This window comes from Bos mutus, chromosome 9, assembly GCF_027580195.1.
Source record: "Bos mutus isolate GX-2022 chromosome 9, NWIPB_WYAK_1.1, whole genome shotgun sequence".
Lineage (NCBI taxonomy): Eukaryota > Metazoa > Chordata > Mammalia > Artiodactyla > Bovidae > Bos > Bos mutus.
The window spans coordinates 14805779-14830315 of NC_091625.1; the positions used below are offsets into that span (position 1 = coordinate 14805779).

Genomic DNA, 24537 nt, shown 5'->3' on the forward strand with positions numbered 1-24537 from the left:
TTATCAATATTATGATATGTACCATATTCCATATGTTAATGATGGTACAAGAAATATTAAGCATGTTAGGTAAACACATAGAATATATAACAAAGACTCAAACCAAACCTCTAGAAGTGAAAAATACAATGCCTGACACAAGAAATACACAGGGTGATACTAACATCAAATCAGAAACTGCAAAAAAAAAAAAATACTAGCAAACTTGATGACATGAGAATAAAAACTACCCAAATTGAAACATAATAAAAGAAAAAAGACTGAAAAACTGAAAAGCACCGAAGTGAGCTATGTGACAACTTCAACCAGTCTAACACATGTGGAACTAGAATACCTGAAGAAAGTGAGGAGTAATAAATAAAATATTTTAAGAAATAATGGCCTAAATATTTTCAAACTTTATAAAACTATAAACCCACAGATCCAACAACCTCAATAACCCTAAGCACAAGAAACATGAAAAAACCACATCCAGGCACATTATTAGCAAATTACTTAAAATCAGTATAATCTTGACAGCAGCCATATAAGCAAAAGATGCATTATGTATATAGGACAAAGGTAAGAATGACAAAACAGGTAAAGAAAATCAATATATGCTTATGAATTATGTCTCTGAAAGATGCAAATATAATTTCAACTAAGAGTATATTGGTTGCATTTTTTTTAATTTTAGGCTAAGAAAGTAAGAGAATTCTTGGCCAATTCCATTACTTTCTGGAAAATTAAAATGTATTTAGTTAATCTCCAGTTCCCCGTTACTATTCTCTAGGTACGTGAACTATTAAAAGAAAAAATATATATTTTTTCAAAAAAAATGTAAAGACCTTACATAGGATTTTTGAAAGAACATGAGAAAGAATAGTACACAGAACAATCTGTCACAAGTATTGAGTAAATCCATGTGTGCCTAACACTTTTCTAGAAAAAGTTCTGCTAAAATATGTTTACTGACCTCTTGTTTCCATCTCTTCAACTCTTGTTCAGTAGAACAAGACATTTCTTCCTTACACAAAATTCTCAAACCCATTTCATACCACTTAGAATTGAGACAAATAGACAGTTAAATATTATGAGTGTTGGTCTAAAATGAAGCCTATGTCCCCCAAAAGTGGGATCACAAACTTGAAAATATTCCCAAATTTAAATATGTTAATAACTTTCAAATACTGTACTTCATACTTTGAAGTGCTTCAAGGATCTCAATTGTTTTCCTGCTTTATAATTAACTCTTGAAAAAAAAGCAACTGAAGTTAAATAAGGTATGACATATCTCATCCTGGCTTTAATGGGAAACTCTGGATTTTAAGGAGGAAAAAGAAATCCTTGTTGTCTTCCCATAAGAAAAAGGCAAGATTTGTCACTCCATTCATTGATAGGCCACATGCTATAAAATGCTGTAACACTCCCATTCTAAGTTCTTTTCAAGTTTTAGTGCCTTTCACAAGATGCTCTCCAATCTCACTGTACCTTGGCTAAACTAGCTGCCATAATTGAAGGGCCGGTAGAGTTTCCCACCTGCTGGCTTTTTAGCCACAATTCGTGGTTGTCAGTGTATCGACAGTCTGCATACCATGTCTCTGAACGTCAGGTGAAAGCAGAAAATATTTCCAAAATGTCCCCCTTGGAAGTTTATAAGATACTCTAAGAGCATGGCCCAGTTATACACACAATTTTTGGACCTGTCCACCAGCCAAAGACACTACATGTGACTCGGATTTCTCAAAGCATTTTTGAAACTACCTTACTTTCCACAAAGAAAACAAACTAAAACATAACAGCTAAGAATGGTAGCAGATGGCGGGTGGGGAGGGAGGCTCCAGAGGGAGGCGGTGTATATACACTTGTGGCTGATTCGTGTTGCTGTAAGGCAGAAACCAACACAACATTGTAAAGCAATTGTCCTCCAAATAAAAATTTTAAAAAATAGAAGCAGAACAAAGAAGGGTTCTTGTCTTTCATCTAATTTGCTGAGCAGTTTGAGCAGGTGACTTATGCTCTCTAGAAAATGTGCCTTTCATTCCTACCTACTCTGCTCATGGTTCAAAAGAGGCCTTTCCATTTACTAAGATTTAAACCAATCAATTAGCCAAGAAATACTGAAAATGTCTTAGATGCTCAGCTTTTAGAAAGTTTATTTAGAATTTCTACTAACATACTTGCTTTGAGCTAAAACATATCCCTTGTGGAGATTTTAAATCCCAAATAAATATCTGAGGATTCAATCTTTTCAGAAGAAGAAAGGATGGAGGAGAATTTTTGAAAAAGTTTCCCTCTAAATATGTATTTTTTGATAATTTCTCAGCCATGTGAATTTTATCTTTATGCCTACAAATAAATTTAGCTAGATGTGTCATATGTGGCCTAAATTTACAACATAACTTGTCTTTACAACAAATGAATAACTGCCAGAAATAGAGATGAATTTCTGCCAAGTTCTTAAACTATGTCAGTCAATATATTCAGACACAGGATTTCATTCACTATCATGGAAACCAATCATGTCAATATCTGGGAAATATGCCTTTTCATGTATTTAAATCTCCTATAAGGAGTTTGATTTTTTTTTAATCTGTTAATTTTGACACAGACTTAAGCTCAGACATATCCAAATGATTTTGCCAGTGATTAAAAAAAAAGAAAAGATGAATTCTACAGAGAACTCAGACCAAAAGATTTTAATTTAAGGACAACTTGAAATCAGGATACAGGACTTCACTACTGAAATTGCCCTTGGCGTTTTCCTCTCTCCTCCTTTGGCAAAAATATCACCCAATATGTGGCCTTAATTTCACCCAATTCCTCCACTTCTTCCTAAAAAAAGAAATGCAAGAACACCCCCACTCTTTCCCCTTTTCCTAAATCCTCCCAAACAAAAAGAATAAACTTTTCTATAAATTCTTAGAAATGCCCATTTTTAATAAATTGCTTTTTAGGAAAGACAATTATGAAATACAGACACATTTCTCCCTAGCCACTTGATAATAAATGATGAGAGGTCACTCAAAATTTTTCACAGAAAAGAATATTAATGAGATTAAGGTAAATTTTAGCCACCAGAAAACTGAGTAGACTTGAATTAGCCTCCCCAAACATAGTAAAAATAATTTAGGATTAGTCCCGGTTGTACAACATACATTGTCTCAACAGCTGCATTATACATCAGTCTTCTCTAAGTGGCTAGGGTGCTATGCTTTGCCCACTGTTATTTTATTTAATGCTCAAATCTGATGCTGCATTCTACATATTAGGAAACTGAAGCTCAAAGAAGTTTCAAGAACTTGCCCGAGGCCATGTAGTTATAAATGTCCCTGAATTCTCTCTGTTTCCATAGCTTCCTGTCTCTTTACTAGTTGAGTCTCTCATCTAGTTGATCTTTCCACCAGAAAAAAAGAAGCGAGAGAGAGAGAGAGAAACACAGTTCATCCTTGAACAACGAAGGTTTGAACTTTGAAGGTCCAGTTGTACATGGATTTTTTTTTCACTATCAAATGCGGCAGGACTACATGATCCGAGGTTGGTTTTATCCTGGGATACAGAGGAACCTCGGATAAGAATGGTTGCCTATAAATTATACACAGATTAACCCCCACATTTTCAAGGGTAAATGGTATAGGCAGTTGGTAGGGATTCAATATTTCAAAATCTGATACAAGTTTAGATACACAATGAACTTGATTTTAAAGCACATTCATTAAAGGTCATACGTTTTTAGTCCTCATCTGTCACATAAAGAAAAAAAATGCAAGAGGTTATCATGAGCTGATAGCTATTAGGTAGCACCAACACACTGGCAACCCCCCTCAGAGTGTTACCTACATTCAGTCATGGCTTCTCCACTCAAGGGTTCCCCTTCTCCACTACTGTAAGTTGCAAATATGGAAACTCTGTACTTGGTCTCTGGCTGCAGGTTTTCTATCACAGTATGAATTACATCTGCAGGAAGACTCTTTTCTCCAGTCTCTATATCATCATAAAGTGATTGCCAAGAGACCCTGTAACCGCGAACCATTCCTGGAGCTGACGTCCAATAAGCCCCAATCGATGTGTCCGTGATATCTTTAGTAATCAAATCTCCAGGTGAACCGCGCTCTAGAAAAGAAATGAAAGGGGGATCACTCTTTAATGTCTATTAGTTATGTAAATACTCCCTCATCCTGGCAGACACCCTGACTTGTTGGACTCAATTTGTCTAACTTACCCATTTCTTCTTTCTGAGCTGTCTGTCCTGTTCTGTCAGGGGAACAGAAGATGGGATTAAACCGAATAATTATGCCTGATTCCTGCTTATCACCCTTGCCCCCATATGTCCAGTCAGATTAAAATGTCCTTCAGAACAAGAATGACATTCAAATACAAAGAAGTAAATGCCTAAAGAAATTTTCAAAGAGGGAAAAAAGCATCTAAATCCCCCAATTTTACTCAGTTCTCTTCATCGATTGTTCACAAAGATCTTTATTTCTTCACCATCATCTTTCCCTCTCTTATCTTCTTTAAGGAAGCTCCGTTTCAATATACCACTTCCAGTTACTTCAACAATCTTATATCACTTGCAAATCTTAATTTCAACAGTCTTTTTTTCACAGTCTATTTTCAACTATTTGTTCAAACAGCTAAAAATCCAGAAATGCAAAATTTCAATTATAGCTTAACCCTAAGGAAAATAAAAACCAACAATTCTTCTGGAAAACCTAAAAACGATTAGTCATCAAAATAAAACACACCACTTGCTCTAACTGATCGAAAATGTCTGCTACTAAATTTTGGCTCTCCCATTCAAAATAAAAATACAACTCAAGTGGAAAAAATATGGAAACCCTGACTTAATAGGAGGCACAGATGTCTACCAATAAAACCCTAACTTTCCATAATTTAAATGTAAGATAAATATACAAGTCATTTTATACTGGCTACCTTTACTAGGGTTTATGCCACAGTATGACATAAATATAAAACTATCTGCCTCTCCAGCATACATTTTACCAGTAATTATTGTGTATTCAAGAAAATGATATACAGTGCTGCTACAAGAATGCTGAAGGCTGCTATTCTACTTGAATCAAAGAGTAAAAATGAGTATCTTAAAAATACTCATAATTATTTAAATTTCAAGTACATAAAGATAACAATAAATGGTGGACAAAACCCTATCATATATGTCAGATTACAGAGGAAAAAATAAAATGGAAGCTGGGCATACTACCAGACCCCAAGACCAAATGGAAAATTTTAACTCTATTATAAATAAGTTTAACTGCTGACAGGACATCTCATCTCTGGAGGGAAATTAGTTACATATTTCACTGCAACCAAGAATATTTATTTTCAAGAACATACTGACTTCTTTCCCTCAGTTCCTGAGGCTCATCTTCATTTGAAGGTCTTTAATTGTATTCCTACTAAGGTCACACATCTTTATATCTTCTCTACTTACAGGAATTAAACAAACTGTTTCTTTGGTTAGGTTGGGCTGAGTTGGTTGGGTTTGACTTGCCTGTTGTTTTTTCACTTTTTATTTTGTTTTGATGGTTGGTATTCCAACTACTCGTCTCTAAGTTTTAAATACGCAGCATGTTTCATTTGCTTAATATATACTACATCTTTTTTTCATATGTACTTCTTCTCTTAAATTTCCCAGGCTGCAATTAGCAACAGCTTTTGTGAAATAATACTTAAAAGTACTTGAAAGGGATTCAGAATTTAAATAAGCTTAAAAGCCACATTAAGAACATTCTCCAAAAGTAATCTTCCAAATTAACACTGGAGAGATTTACAAATAATAATTTCAGTTTCTGGTTTTCCCAAAGATTGCGCTTCTCAGCCTATTTTTCTGCCTACTTTCTATAGTTTTGAATTTGTGACATTGTTTATTTCCATGGCAACAGACATCAATCTCACAAACACAGGCTAATGATTTCACTGTGAGAAAATAATAGGAAGGAAATTTGTGGTTGAAGCAAAAATACATTCACAAAGATATTTCTGAGCTACACACAAAAGGAACTCATTAGATATGTATTCCCATGGATTTTAATCAACTACATTAACACTCTCAAGACGTGGAAAGCTAGAACAAAATATTAATAAAATTGTAATGAAGACCTCTGTAGAACTGTTCAATGTCCTGGAAAGAATCTGTAAAAACACTTTTTAAGATCCAAATATGATACGGGAGTTCCCATTAATGGCATGACAGTACTAATTCAAGTGAACATTAATTATATTCTCAATCACAGAAAAAAAAAGGTCCTCAAAAAAATGATAGTTTCTGCCTAACACAGAAAGGCATTACTTGTAGGTACTGGCGCTTCAACATTCCATGTTTGTGACAAAGAAATGTGAAATCCAAAGACAGAAAAGAGACACCTCAAACCAGAAGCCAAGATTGAAAATATAAACTGCTTCAGTGGGTTTCTTGTATGTGAGTCAGTTTGATAATAATAATCCTAAATATAAGGAGATCCAACCAGTCCATCCTAAAGGAAATCAGTCCTGAATATTCATTGGAAGGACTGATGCTGAAGCTGAAACTCCAATACTTTGGCCACCTGATGCGAAGAACTGACACATCTGAAAAGACCCTGATGCTGGGAAAGATTAAAGGCAGGACGAGAAGGGGACAACAAGAGGATGAGATGGTTGGATGGCATCACCGACTCAATGGACATGAGTTTGAGTAAGCTCTGGGAGTTGGTGATGGACAGGGAAGCCTGGCATGCTGCAGTCCATGGGGTCGCAAAGAGTCGGACATGACTGAGTGACTGAACTGAACCGAACTGAAATATTAAGTGTACGCTGTTGTCAAACACATTGAAACGCCTTTTTTCTCCAAAAAGTAGGAGGGTTGGGTTTTCAAGCTGTTGCATTACATCCAAGAATCTTGAGACTATGATGTTCTCGTGATAAGTATATTTTATCAGACCTATAACCCTTGAAGTTTTTAAAAATGGAATCTTGGCTTGGTCAAATGTTAAGTTACCAAAAAAAGCAGTTGAATTGCACCCTGTGATGTAACTGGCAGTCTGCCAAGGGGCCACGCTGGCCTGGGGACTAGGTGTGCAACAGGATGAGCATGCCCCTACCTCCTGGAGCCCTGGGACCCTCAGGAGTAAAACCTGGACTGGACCCAGTCAGATACAGGAATCACCTGGAGGGCTAAAGACCCGGCCATCCCAGATCAATTACACTGGAGTGTCTGAAGATGTGCCTGAGCCCTGACGCTTTCTAAAAATTGTTTCGGCCTCCTCTGTGATACTGATTCCTCCACGATTCTGGCTTCTTTTCTCACTTAGGGGACATTTATTTATTTGGAAGCTGTGTTTGGTCCATGTGGGAGGGAACCCTCACCCTTGCTTTCATTCAGAAATGAGAGGCAGGTGTGGTGAAGTAAAACCCCATGGGGTGAAAGCAAAATTGGTCAAACCTGGCGGAAATGGGGACGCTGGGTAGCATGGTGTGATGGTTTCTCTATATCACACGGGTCTATGGCCACACACAAGTCACCCTTTCGGTAGTAGTGGCGTGAGCCCAAGGCTGATCCACAGAGAACCGAGAAGTTCTCATCACATCCTTTCCATCCCATTACATGAGTGGGATGTTCCCCATTCTCTCTTCCCCTCCATCCTGTGTCAAAAAGGAAATGGCTTTTCAATGTTTCTTCAAGCACTGATCACATTTTCCTGTGAATGAGATTCCACTCTAGTGTTACCCAGCCAGCCACTTGCTTTAGTTTAACATATTGAATTGCAGGTTTTCTCAAACTACAGAAGTTCAGACATCAGTAGCTACTGAAAGAGATTATTTGGCTTGGACTGCTTTTGGGACAGAGTCAATTTCTAATATACCTGGGAAGGAAGAGGAAAGAGAGAGGAACAAGAAAGAAATATAAGAAATATAGAGCCTCTATCCAGCAAAGGTTAGTATTAGTCACTCAGTATGTCCGACTCTCTGTGACCCATGGACTGTAGCCCACCAGGCTCCTCTGTCCGTGGATACTCCAGGCCAGAATACTGGAGTGGGTTGCCGTTCCCATCTCCAGAAGATCTTCCAGACCCAGGGATCAGACCTGGGTCTCCTGCATGCAGGAGGATTCTACACTGTTTGAGCTAACAGGAAAGACCACAAAGGTCACTGTTCTTCAAAAGACAAAGCCAAAGAAACAGTGGCATGCACAAAAACCAATTCCAACAGACTTTTTGCCACTTTGTCTCAACCCGTCCCTAAATATGGACCCACTTCTGCTCTAGCAAAGGCTCCCCCATCTTGAGCTCCTCCTCTCTGTCTGCCTGCAAGACTCACAAATGCATGTTTTAAGATGTTTGGGCTTGTCCACGTTTTTCACCTAAGTGACATGGTTTTCAATAATATATAATCTCACTGTACTTGTTTTCTGCCATTTTGAACCACATGCCTGTACTTTGCATGTTACTTTTACCTCTGGGAACGGAATTGCTGGCAATCATTTCAAACAAGTCATACCATCATCTTCTGTAATGATATACGCCTTCATCTCTATTCCTCTGAATCCCTCTCAATAGTTTTCCCTTCTACCGTGCTCTCTCCAGTATAGTACTAGGGCAAGTATAAGAAATAACAAAGCTTTTCTGTCATAAATTTAAACAAACAAAATTCATCAGTTTTTGAAATTTTGATGCTCAGTATTTCTGATCGGATTACAAAGCATAGTCACATATATCAAAAGGCAGCATCGCTGGTGCCTGCATGCATGCATCCCTGTGCTGCTGCTGAGGCAAGTGATTAGACAGGTGCATTTCTCATGATCTGAAGATCCACACGGGGTTGATTCTACTTTTTCCACATACGAGGCCAAAGAACTGAGGCCTCATTTAAGTAACTTTCCTACATTTCCTTAGCCCTTTTCCATTTGCTTTCTGAAAAGCAGATCATCATCCAATTCAAATACAATTATAACACAAATTAGCCAGTGATAACTGAAAAATTAATCATTAAGAAATGAAACTCTATTTTCATCTTACAGATTGTTCTAGCCAGCTTTCATTGAGTTTCACATACCACTTTCAAAAATAGAAATTAAATTGAAAATGTAATGTACCCCCCTTCTAAATCAATTTGTCTTTTCCGATAGAGCTCAACTCAAAGTCATCCAACTTTCCACAGCACAATAAGGAAGACCTGCTCTGGATAATGTTCATGTGGAAACACACTTGATTTACAAGCAACGACCTGAAATCACCATTCCAAAGGACAAAGTTCATTATTGATCAGTTAACTTACTTTAAGTAACACATAGTTCTTAAAAAGCAAATTGCCCTTCAACCTCAAAGCCTGGATTAGATTTCTTCCATAATTGTCACCTCTCCAACATAGTTTAGATTTTTCTCTGATAAGCCATCAATTTGTGGGAAAGATATTACTGTTTGGTGATTGGACTAAAGTTCCCTGGAAACATCAGAATTGTTATACACAGAATGAATGATTTTTTGAATTATGAGACAGCAGTAAATCTAGGAAAACACAGAGGCCTTATTTATTCCATCTTGGAGGCACCCCATGTTACTCAACATCTTGCAGAAGAATTCCTGTGATGTGCTAAAAACCTCATGGTAACCAAATGTCAGCTGAGTTAGCATGGTTTGATGTATAGGAAGCCTTTCATGTTTAGGACACCAGAGGGTTGCTACAGCAACTGAAACAAAAGGAATTCTGAAAAATCATCTTTTCCACAGCCAACAAACACATTCAAAAATAAAAGAACTGTATTATTCCAACGCTGAAATTTGCATTCATTTGCAGTAAATCTCTGAATTAAAGTGGGAATTATTCATTTCTTAGTTTAAAAGAGCAGGTTTCCCTCTGTAAACACTAGCAGTGACAACTAAGAATTCTTTCAAGATTTGAAGTTCATTTACATGTACAGCAGTGTTTTAGTAATTACATTAAATCTTCTTTAACAACAACAGGAGAAAAAAAACAATGTAAATCAAACCTAATAGCTTGTGCTCAGATTCCTCTGAAGTTTGGATCTGAAATAGTAATAAACTCTGCCTTTGTGATTCTATTTCATACAGTACTAGGGCCAACCATGAACCTCCCCAACGCCAATGCTAATAAATCTCTCTTCCAGGGACAGGGGGAATTTTCTGATCATTGGCTGCATTTCAAGAAAGCACTAGGAAACAGATTCAAGTTAGGGACGGTTATAGCCCATGCTAAATATTTTTTTAATTCTTTTTTAATTGAATAGAATGCACTTCAGTCAATCTATAAAATTTTCAAGCCACAGAATGCCCTCGCTGGCTGAGCCATGCGTCTGGATGGAAGAAACATTCCTTCAAGGTCTGCTCTAACCACCTCCTCTCCCAAGAGAAAAACAGATTAGAAAAACAGCAACCCTCAAGAGCAGTTGGCTGGCTGTGTTTCTGGGCTTTCCATTCTCTGCATTTACCATCATATCCTATTCCTGTATATGGTATGTGGATTTGGCTGAGTTAATATAATAAAATGAAATGGAATAACCATGAGCAAAAAATATCTATTATTTTAATTTAGTCACAACTATGCTTTCACATATTTGATAAGTTTACCACACATCATGCAGTAAGATAAATATGTTAACAAAATCAGGCTGGCAGCATTTTCTCTAATCCTTCACTAAAGTGAAAAGCTTTGGTGTCAATGGGAAAAAAATCTACTATTACAATCTAGTTATGAATTAACTATATTTTTAAAGTGAAGTTGCAAATCATCTAGCTTTCCTCCATCTCAGGGAATGGGAAATAGTAATTTTTTGATTTATTTTACTATCTGTGTATCTCCCTTGGAGATTATTTCTGACCGGATATATGGGTGTGCACACTAACACACACATTCAAATTTGTAGATTTTCTATACCACCTGTGCAAAGCCATAAAATTATAAAGAATTTAGCTACACACTTGGCCTAGAAAAGTCATTACCCAATAGAATGTTTGCTGTGATGTTAAAATGTGAATTTTATTTTCTAAAAATTGACAATATATTATTCTTAGTAAAAATGCATTAATCTTTAGAGGCAACATTTTGACAAAGTGTAAGTATATTTATAAAGTAAGAAATGCAAAAGAATATCAGAAGTTTAAAAAGTATAAGCACAAGTAAAACTATTATTTCCAAGATATCCCTTATAAGGGAGAAATGTTTGCAAATATAAACAATCTACAACTATTATATAAAAAAACAAAAGCTCCAAAGCTGATCCGTTAAAAATCCTAGAGGAGCAATCTATGTTAAAAGCCTGTAGAAAGCACATGAGAAAGAGAACTTAAAGGTCCAAAAAAAAAAAAGGGACAAATTTCTCAGAAATTCTGAATGTTGCTCCAGGTATAAAGATCACATGCTTCCATTGTTTGGACTATGTCCCCCTAATTAAGGCAATTTCCATTTCCATCTCTTATTATTTTCAAAGTTTTAGAGTAACCATTCAACATCTTTGATATACTTACAAAAGCTGTATCTTTAGATATCAGTTCTAAACTGAATGTTGTTTCCCCTTGATGAATTTCATATATGTGGAGTATTTTCCAGATCCCAAAGCATTTCACTTAACACTCTACCATTTGATCTCCACAGTAAGTTTGGGAGGAAGGGGGAAAAACCCCTCTTTATAGATGGATAAACTGAGGTTCAGAGGGGTTAAGAGGTTATTTCAAAGTCACATGGTAGCCAAACCAGGACTCTTCAAATAATCAGTACTTTGCACACTGGGATTTAAACTTTCATTTAAACCCTCTTCTAATAATAAATTTCACAGAGTATTGGATTAAACCCTTAATCACTATTAGAGACAGAACTCTGATTAGACTGTTTTTGTCAATTAGGTTTTATTTCTTACCTAAGTCAAAGTTTTAATCAAAACTGCCTCTTGTAGATCTCATCCTTGTGAATTACAACATCTATCATCCTCCAAGCTCTTGGACCCACTAAATCCGATATGGATATTTGCCTAATATCACTATGATCTCACATGACAAAAGATACTTCAGATTTATTTTCTTCCTACAATTATTTTAAATAAGGCATAGAAAAGGAGGTGATAATAAAAGTAAACCCGACCTCCCACTTAGGCCCCAGCTATGGAACTGCATCATCATTTTAACCATCCACTGATACTGCTTTTCAAAACTACAATCCATTTTCATTGTAGTTAAGTTAAATTTGTGCTTTCTCTCTTGTACGACTTACTTTCCGGTTGTGGTGAGTCAAATCTAAGCTTCCATTACAGTTCAAAAGAGCCTAATATGAAGCCCTCTGACAATGAACTCTGGAGAACCAAGGAAACAGATCCAGTCTTGTTGATGGTTCTTACTAAGTACTGCATTAACTTTGAACTTCTAACACAGAACTGAATTTTAGAAGTCATTCAGAAAACAAACAGTAACTTGGTCTCTCATATTTATAAATGCTTGTAGGCATAGTCAGAGAAGACTCTTGAGGGTCCCTTGGACTGCAAGGAGATCCAATCAGTCTGTCCTAAAGGAAATCAGTCCTGAATATTCATTGGAAGGACTGATGCTGAAGCTGAAACTCCAATACTTTGGCCACCTGATGCGAAGAACTGACTCATTGGAAAAGACCCTAATGTCGGGAAAGATTAAAGGCAGGAGGAGAAGGGATGACAGAGGATGAGATGGTTGGATGGCATCACCGACTCAATGGACATGAGTTTGAGTAAACTCCGGGAGTTGGTGATGAACAGGGAGGCCTGGTATGCTGTAGTCCCCGGGGTTGCAAAGAGTCGGAAATGACTGGGCGACTGAACTGATACTGATGTTGATAGGCACAGTGCAGGAGAAGAGGCTATTAGTCAGAGAAGGGATCCTTCCTGCTCCTGGGTGACAGACCAACTGCCTTATCTCAGGCACCCCAAACCCTCTTGCTCCATTAATGTTTCCCCCTGTCCACTCTGAGAGTCACACACCTATTCTCCATTTAACCAACCCATGGCACAATAGACACATTTCTACAGCCTTACTACACACTCAGCTCCCCAGTACACTGCTTCCCAATCAAATTTAATTTTTTTGGTAGCCTACATCTCTGAATAAGAAGCAGTTTTATGACTACTTATTTTTTTAATACAAATTCCTTTTAAGAGAAAAGATGGCACACACTCAGATTTCATTCTCTGAAAACATTTTAAGCTTCCTAAGCGCAATCACAAGCAAGCTCAGAGATTTCTATAAAATATGACAGTAATTACCTTCAAGTGTTGTCCCTTCTCCAAAAAGGGCATCTCCAGCTCCAGAGGCATACAAGGCTGTCACAGATAAGGCATACTGCGTCCCTTCGTTTAATCCTCTCAGGACAGTACTCGCTGTGTCTCCCTTCACAGTGACCTCTTGAGTGTCACCTCCTGCCACCGGTGTGTATGTGATGAGATACTGTTTCACCTTTCCTGGTGCCCTCGTCCAAGACAGTTTCATTGTTGATGTCGTAGGGTCAGAAACTCGTAAATCCCTTGGGTTCCCTCTAACTTCATTAAAGAAACAACAACATCAAAACTCATTATTTAGTAAAATGACTTAAAAACATTTTGCTGCTTTATATATATATAATCAATTGCCATGCCCTCCTCCAGGAGATCTTTCCCACCCAGAGATCAAACCCACGTCTCTCACTTCTCCTGCACTGGCACGCAGGTTCCTTACAGTAGTGCCCCCTGGGAAGCCCATATCTATCCACCTATCTATGAGATAGATATGTAATCAAATTTACATCCTGGGTGAGATTATGACTATTGTAACTGCTGACTAGTCAACAGAGTTTAAGCATCTCTAAACCGGGCCCTATGTGTTAGCAGAAACAAAGCAAAAGCCATCCAATTTCTCTTCTGTACCGTAGTCACATAGGCTAAAGTCTTCCATGTTAGAATCTTTCATGTAAAAAAAACTACAACATTTTCTCTAAAACTGGAACAAAGCACTATAAAATGTATATATGCTGATTAGTAACACAATGGAGATTTTTAACTCCTCTAAGAAACAGTCAATAAAAAGACTTTGTTGGAGGAAAGCTAAGAACATCTAAATGTGATGCCCATGAATTATGTTAATTGATAAAAATGATAAATGGTGCTGTCTCTAGAAAAATATACATGAGAGGAAACGAGCCTTGGTTCCACTCAGGAGCCACGCATCCCTTTGCAACTGTGATGTTTGGCTTTTCATGTCTTTCCTGGTAACGGGGCCATGTGGTCTCTGAAGGGTCTCAAGGCTCCCAACTCTATCACTCTCCTCACCAGGCACACATCCCCCAGCTTTAACTCAGAAAAATAGAAGGATGAGGCATCACTGGGTCTTTTTTTTTTTTTTTTTTTGGTGCCCAGTACAAAGATCCCTAGATCCCCAACTGGAAAGAATAAGGGTAGTGACTTCTCCAGTGGAAGAAAAGACGAGGGCAGGTGGAGAGGGTCTTTGCAGGAGAGACTAGCTAGGCTGCACCAGGAGTCATGAAGTGTCTGCAAGAGGGCAACAAACTCACATTCACTGCTTATTAGCAACATTCAGTTTCCTTAGCCTCAACATTTGTGCAATACTGGGATAATAACAGTAACAACTTCATAGGTCCTATGCAGGGATTAAATGAGATAATACATCAAAAGCTCTTTGCACAGAAGGCGAATAGGTGCTTAATGGTGGTGGTGGTTTAGTCTCTCAGTTGAGTCCAACTGTTGTTACCCGTGGACTGTAGCCCAGCAGGCTCCTTTGTCCATGGGATTTCCCAGGCAAGAATATTGGAATGGGTTGCCATTTCCTGCTCCAAGTACTTAATAACTGCTCATTATTGCTGACATGGAATTATTATTATGTTTTTTAAACTTTAAAGACAAGGAATAAAATGAAAAATACATATGGCTTAATTTTTATTCATGAAATGATCCATTAAATAAATATTGATAACTTGCAACTAATACCAGAATCTATCCTGGAAGCCTAATCATTCCATTTAAATAAAAACAGGTGAGTATTTTTAAATCTTCCTGAAGAAATAACAGGTAATCTATCTCAATGGTGCATAATATGATTTTTAATCCCTAGTCATCCTTCAATTTACAATAGAATATTTAATAGTATTATATTAAAAGGATGTTTAGACTGTATCATACAACTCAGGTTCCTGCTGACACCAGTAAATGAGGTCTGTGCTGTGCTTAGTTGCTCAGTGATGTCTAACTCTTTGCGACCACATGGGCTGTAGCCTGCCTGCCAGGCTCCTCTGTCCATGGGGATTCTTCAGGCAAGAATACTGGAGTGGGTTGCCATGCCCTCCTCCAGGGGATCTTCCCAACCCAGGGGTCAAACCCAGGTCTCCCGTGTTGCAGGCAGATTCTTTACCATCTGAGCTACCAGGAAAGCCCAATAAATGGGGTCACGAGTAAGTCAAATATTTGAATAAATCAAATCTAATAGGACTAACATCTTAGATACTCCAATAATTGAGACAAAGTGTCTCATGGCTTGTAGTGTCTGAATAGTTGTCCAAAGCGTCTCCTAGTCTAAGATTTCAGTTGTTACCAAATAATGAGCATATTTCTTCTACCTTCTTCAGTGGCTGCATTTCCAGTCAACGGAGACCCGGGTCCCGAGACATATTCAGGAATTACAGATACTTCATATTTTGTGTCTGGAGTCAGGTTCTCCAGCGTTCTCCTCCTCTGATTGGCTGGAGTGGTAACTTCTTTGCTTTCTCCACCAGCAACAGGTCTATAAATAATTCGGTACCTTAAGACTCTCCCCGGAGCTTGAGTCCAGGTAATTTTAAAGCTATCCGTAGTCTCGTCTGTCACCTTTAGGTTTCGAGGTGCTCCTTTCACTAAAATTTAAAAAATGACAAGTTGACTGATTATATGTGAAGAATAAAAAGCTAGTTTTTTGATCACTAAGTTACAGCATTTCTCTAAGCAAATCCATGAGCATTTTTTAACAAACATCCTGGTTCCTGAACGCATTTGGCCAGATATTAACTACATTCTGAAATGGCAAACACACTACAATACCCAGAAAGAAACTGAGTACTGTCAACTGTTTAATCAAATAAAGAGGTATATAACAGTAAATTTTTTAATTCATAAATACTCTATAAAATTGCAAATTAATATTGACATAAAATCAAAAATAAAGACAATCTGTTTCTTCAAGTACAAGTAACAAGGCTTTCACTCTTACTAGATCTTCTCAAAAAAGCAGGAAAGTAATGCCTAACACAGGAAAGTAATATGAGGTCTACCATATTCACCCACTTGAACAAACTGTCTTATCCAATCAGTCACACGTTAACTTTTTTATCTGCACAGTCGTTTGACTTGAGAATAATTAGACCACACATGTATTAAACCAAATACATTTGTAGGTACTTAATGAATACTCCTTGGTTTAGTCACCCAGTCATGTCCGACTCTTGAGACCCCATGGATGGTAGCCTGCCAGGCTCCTCTGTCCATGGGATTTTCCAGGCAAGAATACTGGAGTGGGTTACCATTTCCTTCTCCAGGGGATCTTCCCAACCCAGGAATCGAACCTGGGTCTCCTGCGTTGCAGGCAGATTCTTTACCGACTGAGCTATGAGGGAAGCATAATGAATACTAATAGCTGAATCTAAATCTTGAAGTTAAATTGCAATGTAATTTAAATGAAATGAAATTTTCATTATGTCTTAAATGAAATTTTCATTAAGTCCAAATGAGAACATCACTTGGTTTTGTGGTTTAATGACTTTTTTGTCTAAGAAGCGAAGTGTTCATATGGACAACATGGTCAGGAAAGATGAACTAAATCCACTAGGGTAAAACCACAATGCAGCATATCTGCATGTACCTCTCATGCAATTAGAAGTTTATCTAAATGTACAACATATCAATACCACTCCAGGGAGGAAAAGGAACTGCATATCTCAAGAAAAGAAAGCAAATTTTTGGCAGACCTATATCCATGATTCATTTAATATGGCAAGGAAAAAGGCTATATTAGTCCAAGCAAACAAAACTGATGGATCTGAATACTGGCTCTGAAATTTAATTAACGTGTAATTTTGAGTCTCAGCTTAGCCAAAGCAAAAACGTGACTATTTGTAGGGTTATTGAGGTGGTGAAATGAGATAATCCTTGGAAACAATTATCATAGTATCTGACACATAGCAGAAGCTTAACAACTGCTAGTTTAATACAGATATTAAATCAGACACTTCCTTATTGACAGAAGAAAGTTCAAATCTCACATTTCACTACAAATAACAGAACTTGCAAGGCATTACCAAATTCTATTGTAGTAGCCCACTGAGGAAAAATTAGAGTGTATACAAATATAGTTGACTGTACTCAAAAACCCTTTAGATTTCAATTTCCTTCTTGAGACAAAGTTCCATCTCCACCCCAAAGTGCTGAAGAAAAAAGGCCAGGCTCATCAAACCACAATTTGACATTACAGAGAAATCAGCAGAAAGTCAGAAATAGCTAAGTGTGGCCTGCTAGGTTATACTATCACAAAAATCATAAGACAAGAAGACACCTTAGGCCATTTAGTCTACTAACCTTCAGAAAGGAATACACCTGAACCATGCACAAAAGAAAAATCAATCATATTTGAAAAACTCAAAGATTCTCTAGCTTTTATCAGCAAGTAGACCTGCACATGCCTTCCCTGTCAGCAAACACTTCTTTGTTTGTAACTATCTTAAATTCCTCATGCTGCTGTTTCAGCCTTTTCTATACCCAACAAAAATGCAGAACAACTGATGCCTCTTATCATATTCACTGCATTTATCTTAAGGAGTAAATATCTGGTGGTAGTCTTCTAACAAGGTTCTTCAGAATATTGTAAATATCAAATGAAGAAAAATGTATCAGAAAGTATTCAACTCTTTCCAGTAAAGTGGACACATCTAAACAAGTATCACTTAAAACATCTGGTCAACTTTGTACACCTAGGTTTTTAGCAGGCTTATCTACAGTAGCTAAAGGATGGAAGCAATCCAAGTGCTTACTGATGGGTGAACGGATAAAGAAAAGTTGGTCTATACATACACTGGAATATCATTCAATCATAGAAGAAAGGACATTCTGACACATGCTTCGAGCACAGATGAACCCTGAGGACACTAAACTAAGTGAAAGAAGCCAGTTACAAAATGACAAATACTGTATGATTCTAGTCACGTGGGAACCTAGGGTCATCATATTCATAGAAACAGAAAGTAGAACGGCTGCTGCAGGGAAGGAAGGGGGAGTTGTTTAGGAGTAGCAGTGGGAATGAAAAGTTGTTGTTTAACAGGTAGAGAGTTCCAGTTTTGCAAGATAAAAAAGTTCTGGAGACGAATGTGGTGATGTTAGCACAACAATATGAATGTACTAATTGCCTCTGATATGCACACTTTAAAAGGGTTGCTATAATGTTTTTTATAGGTATGCTGCTGTGCTGCTGCTAAGTCACTTCAGTCATGTCCGACTCTGTGCGACCCCATAGACGGCAGCCCACCAGGCTCCTCCGTCCCTGGGATTCTCCAGGCAAGAACACTGGAGTGGGTTGTCATTTCCTTCTCCAATGCATGAAAGTGAAAAGTGAAAGGGAAGTCACTCAGTTGTGTCCGACTCTTAGGGACCCTGTGAACTGCAGCCCACCAGGCTCCTCCATCCATGGGACTCTCCAGGCAAGAGTACTGGAGTAAGGTGCCACTGCCTTATCTTACCACAATTTTAAAAAGATAAAAAACTGGTAATATATATCTGTCATCAGAGGTTTGGTAGCTCTGAAGTATTTGAAACATGGGACAGAAAATGCTAGATAAGCAGTATTTCAAGAGCTAATTCCATAATTATTAATGGTTCTCTATGTCTCAACCTCAAATTCATCAAAATAAACATAGGATCTTTCACTTAAAAGCTTTTTCCCTTTTGAAAAAGGTTTATGAGTAGTTGTATTTTAAAGGAACTGAATCCTACAAGGGCATTCACAGTGCTGAACTATAAAGCAGATGGTCATTTCCCATGGTGACTCTGTTCTACGATAAACTATTAGTTTGGGGGAAACGGTGGGGAACCCTCCTCACACCTTCTGCGGTGGTCTCCTCTCCAGCTAAGGGGATGCTGAAGCCATCCTCGTACTCCGCGGTCACATTGACCAGGTACAGGGTCTCTGGTTTCAGGTTGCTGAGGACCACACTGGTGCTCGAGGCTGGCTCCACCAACGTCACTTCATCATCCCCAGTAGCTTCTTTGTAGGTGATGTGGTACGAAAAAACGTTTTCTCCAGCAGGAGACCAGCTGGTTTTCAAACTGTTGGAAGTCACCTCAGAAAAATTAATATCCTTTGGAGGCACATAAGCTGTTAAGAGAAAAAGAAGGACATAGTTAAAATTTTTAAATCTACAAAGCAAACACAGACCCAACAGCTACGCATTTTCTGAAATGGCTTCCGTTCTATTGGGAGAGTGGTCACTGAGGCCAATGCACTGAGTAAGTAGTCCATACAAGACCAGTGAGAGAAAGCCTCTCACTCACAGCCCTGCAAATGATCTCAGTCTTGACCATTTGTCTTGATCATTCATAACACTGTTATGTTGTTTAAGTAAAAGTAACTAGTTAAAAAAAAAACTCAATTAGAGTTTTCAGCTTCATAAGGCAAAGCAGTAACAGAATGGTCATACCCACAACTGGAATATTTAAACAGTATCAGATCTAAAATGAATCATCAAGCAAATGGTTTGACAGATATTTCTGTCATACCATAAGTAGATATTTCAAAGTAATAATTTAAAATGTTTTCCTAACAAAAGAATATTTATTAAACCAAATCATAGGAAGATGCAATGTTTAAGGCAAACTCCCTATCCTTAGGGGACATACAATGAAACTGGAGTGAAAAGAGAGTGCAAGGTTATTAAGAAAAATGTAGTCTATTTGAATGCCAAATGACTACAAGTGGTCAGCATTATAGCAATAGAACAGGTATGAAGCTTGATGCAAGAGATGGGACTTTTAATCAAATGTTGAAAAACAGAATTTGAGCAAATGAAGAGAAGAGAATAGGGAATTCATTTGTCAGGAATGATGCCCAAAAATAGTCCAGGAAAAAGATTTCAATGATCCAGGACTATACTCCAGTTACCTTTGATTCAAAGGAACTAGCTCAGCCCTCCAGACACTCAATGCACAGTTATTTAATTGGACATGACAAATGGGCGTGACAAAGCTGGTTCCTAGTCCTGTATGACTCTGAAGATAAACAGCTTTTTCACCAATAAACATCTGACCCATAGCCAGGAGAAAGCCATGTCTCAGAGGTAAATGAGCTAAGCTCAGCAGTTTTCAATAATACAGGAAAGTTACTTTTTCCTACAGATAGAATTGACAAAGCAGATTATCCTCTATTTTAGAACCAAAAATGCTTTGTTCATGAAGGGATAACTTTTACTTTAGAGAGCCTACTAACCTTTTTTCTTTATGGCTGCCAATTCTTGTTCAATTCTAAGGCATATAGACTGTGTGAGTTCAAAAGATATCCTCTGAAAAGCATCAAAATCTTCCACTGTGAACACATGGGTCTCGGCAGGAGGTGAGGCAATGGCTTCTAGCTCTGAGCGAACAGCATCCTTCACACCAACAGCAAAGATTTCAACATCTGAATTCCTCAGTTTTATAGCCGGGTCTCTGAAAGCATCTGAAGATTTTCCATCTGTGATAAGAATCATGACCTTTGGGACATTGCTTCTTGAACCCTTGCTCGGCACAAATATTTTCTCTCTGACATAAGTCATTGCTTTCCCAGTGTTGGTAGACCCTCCTCGGTACGGGAAAGTGTTTATTGCTTCAATTATATCTTCAACTTTGGTGAATTTTTTCAATGTGAATTCAGTATGAGGATCCCGGCTGTACTGGACAAGACTTATCTGTACCCTATTTGGTGAAATCTCAAAACTTTTTACAAGAACTTCCAAAAAGGCCCTAACTTTAACAAAGTTTGCAATCCCAATGCTATAGGAACCATCAACCAAAAACACAATATCGGCTTTTATATCCACACCACGTGAACATTCTGTAAAAAAGAAAGAAAGCCCATTAAAGTTCAAACATTAATCACATGAAATAAATTTATAAACAAATATTAATTAATCATAAAAATATAAATACAGCAGCTTCTCTGCATCCTGGGGATGGGAGTGGTTCCAGAACCTCCTTTCCCATTCCAAACTCTGTGGATGCTCAAGTCCACTCTATAAAACAGCACAGGGAGGCTGGCCCTCCAAACCCACAGATTTCTACATCTGCGGGTTCAACCAACGTCAGACAACACAGGTGGTTGAATCTGTGGATATGGAACCCATGCATATAGAGGGCCAAAGACATCTGATTTTCTTAGTAAGCAGGCTTCTTTAAAAGAAACTTATCGCAACTGTTTTGTTTAAAAGTAAGTCTGAACCAGAAAGGTATACTATCAAATGGACCTCCACATACTTCACACCCTATTAACTCACCCACTTGAACTTTCATTGGTTGAGTCTTCTCCATTATTGAAACGGGCTCACTGGATGTCAGTCCCTTCATGGCAGAAACGCTGATCTGGTATTCCGTGTCTGCTGAGAGGTCACGGACGCTGAGCGTGGTCGTCTGAGGCCCCACACTCAGAGCGTGCTGTCGGCTTCCCGTGGTCATGGGTATAAGGAGAACTTTATAGCCAGTCACTGCGCTAGGAGATGGACTCCAGCTTAGCTTAACGTATTTCGACGAGACTTCCGTGGCAATCAAATTTGAAGGAGGTTCAACAACTACAAAACAACAAGCAGAAGAGTGATTAAAAACAGTGAGATGCAACCCCATTAATGAGGTTTTTACTGTTACACCTCAGTTTTCCTTATTCAATGGTTGTATCATGATTGTATCAGGAAAAGGGCTTCCCAGGTGGCACGAGTAGTAAAAGAACCCACCTGCCAACACAGGATCTTAAGAGACGCAAGTTCGATCCCTGGGTTGGGAAGATCCCCTGGAGGAGGGCATCACATCCCACTCCAGTATTCTTGCCTGGAGAATCCCATGGATAGAACAGCCTGGCAGGCTACAGTCCATAGGGTTGCAAAGAGTCAGACACGACCGAAGCAACTGAGCACACACACACACACGTCACATGCACCTATCAGGAAAAGTTCCCAGTCACAGACACCCACTTCCACTTGTACCCCCAAACCAGAGATTCAGCACCTGAATTTTAATCCAGGAGATGAGAAGTTTAGGGCAAAGAAATCCTTGAAAAAATTCATAATAGGACATCAGATGCCTAATTCATTTCTGGGGCCAAGATTTTCCATTTTGGTTTTTTGGTATTACATTCATGGGCCCTTTCCCTGGAGGAGGGCAGGGCAACCCACTCCAGTATTCTTGCCTGGAGAATCCCATGGACTGAGGAGCCTGGAGGGCTACAGTCCATGGAGTCACAAAGAGTTGGACATAACTGAAGTGACTTAGCACGCCTGTGTGTCATGGCCTTTATTCAGGTACCAAAGAAGGAACTTGATAAATATTTGTTAAATCAATGACTTATTCAATACTTTAGAAATTTTTTCCCTTTTCATAAAACTTTAAGCATAATAATGTAATACTTTATAGATACTTTATAATATGCCAAGAAAGATAAGAAGTCGGCCATTCTTAAATGACAGATTCTTGTAATTTTAAATAATTGTATTTCCACTTCATTCAGGGTTTAGAAGAAAAAGTTCAGCTATGTTCAGAATGCCACCAAACAGAGGTGAAACCACGGTGTACAACATGCAGATTGATAAGCAAATACCGATCATCTAAAAACGTTCTATCCTTAGTCGATGTAGAACATAGTCACGTACTTAGCTAATAACAAAGTATCTTAAGCTATTTCAGACCAAATCTTCGAAGTTTTAGATCTGTCAATGGAATCTATCTCCAAGAAGACATGGTTCTACGTTTTTATAAGTCAGCCTGAGACAGTGGATGATAAAACATGCACAGGGTCACTCACTGTCTTCTCTGAAAGGCAATCAGACATAGTCCATAAAAACGATGCCTAAAGAAATGAGAAATAATGGGAGGACAGGAACGGATGCGCCACCTGGAAGCCTGGGCAAAGCCTCGGACTGATGCAGACAGTGAGGGGACAGAAGTCGCAGGCAATCGCCAGCGACAGAGAGGAGACCCCAAAGTTAAGACTGTGGCCACCTGGGATGAAGCCCGTGCCCCCTGCCAGAGAGAGTGCGAACAGGGGCAGGACCAAAGTTGGCCTAACCTCACACATGCACCCTAGTGAGGATGAAAACTCAAATGTTTTAAAAGACTGAGTAGGAGAAGATGAGCAGGGGAAAGTCAGACGGGGGTGGATTTTGTAACAATATAGAGCAAAAAATCAGACATTAGGCAGTGAAACAAAGAAAGAGATTCAGAGCCCATGAGGTAATAAGGAGTTCTGAAACTGAATTACAGCCCATGAACACTGCCAAAATGCTTGGGGTTTGGAGATGAAAGAGTCTACATGATTGAAGATGGAGTTATTTAGAACTTATCTTTAATCAGTTGTCAATTCTCAGGCTGAGAGGAGAACAATCATGGAAACTGTGATTTTTTAACGCCCCAAAGGATCTTTATGAAATGTTTTTTCTCTCTCCCATGTATTTAAAAGCAATGACTGATAAATGGGAACATTGTGCAAAAGTGGGAGGATCAAACTGACTGCTCTTTGAAATATTCTTAAGAGCTCTGAAAACACTACGCAGTTTATGGTGATAGAAAACTTTGCCACCGAATAGAAATAGCGCTGTGATGAGTTTAAGTTGCAGAGTACTAAGCTAAATGTCCCCCCATTTGTAAACCCATAAATGCTCTCAAATAATGGAAAAGGGGAACACATGGGAACCCCCAACAATTCACTCACCTTCTTCTCCACTGACCAGTTCCCCGAGCTGTTCATCCACACCTGAGCACACCTGGGAGATGATCTCATTCTGAATATCCACAATTGCATCAAAGTTGGCCACATTGAAAACATGATTGAGTGAAGGTGTGGAGGCAATTTGTTTGAGTTCTTTTGCATCTGCAGCTTTAATGCCTTTAAAAGAGAAGGGACAAGGATAACCAATGGGACCTCCTGTATGGTACATGGAACCCTGCTCAATGTTATATGGCAGCCTGGATGGAAGGGGAGTTTGGGGGAGAATGGATACATGTATGTGTATGGTTGAATCCCTTTACTATTCACCTGAAATTATCATAACATTGTTAATCAGCAATGCCCAGATACAAAATAAAGTTTCAAAAAAAGGGAGTAGGATATTTGAAGGGGCTTCCCTTCAACGTGGCTCAAACATTAAAGAATCCACCTGCAATGCAGGAGACCCAGGTTCGATCCTGGGTCGGGAAGGTCCCCTGGAGAAGGGAATGACAACCCACTCCAGTATTCTTGCTCAGAGAATCGCATGGTCAGAGGGGCCTGGTGGGCTACAGTCCACTGAGTCACAAAGAGTAGTTCCCGACTGAGCAACTAACACATACACACACACAGGATCTTT

General features: G+C 38.5%; 1 protein-coding gene across 3 annotated transcripts in view; it reads right to left on the reverse strand.

Moving 5' to 3' along the window:
* COL12A1 (collagen type XII alpha 1 chain) overlaps positions 1-24537 on the reverse strand; it is a 117627-nt gene that overhangs the window by 76599 nt on the left and 16491 nt on the right. For 2 of the 3 annotated variants that reach the window (XM_070376205.1, XM_070376206.1), the window contains exons 8-14: positions 23904-24077; positions 21484-21774; positions 20442-21044; positions 19062-19334; positions 15559-15831; positions 13220-13492; positions 3820-4092 (exon numbers count right to left, since the gene is read on the reverse strand). The exons of the other annotated variant lie outside the window; for it this stretch is intronic. In XM_070376205.1, coding sequence (XP_070232306.1) covers positions 3820-4092; positions 13220-13492; positions 15559-15831; positions 19062-19334; positions 20442-21044; positions 21484-21774; positions 23904-24077 — 2160 coding nt within the window. The remainder of the gene's footprint in view (positions 1-3819; positions 4093-13219; positions 13493-15558; positions 15832-19061; positions 19335-20441; positions 21045-21483; positions 21775-23903; positions 24078-24537) is intronic. 3 annotated transcript variants of the gene reach the window in all.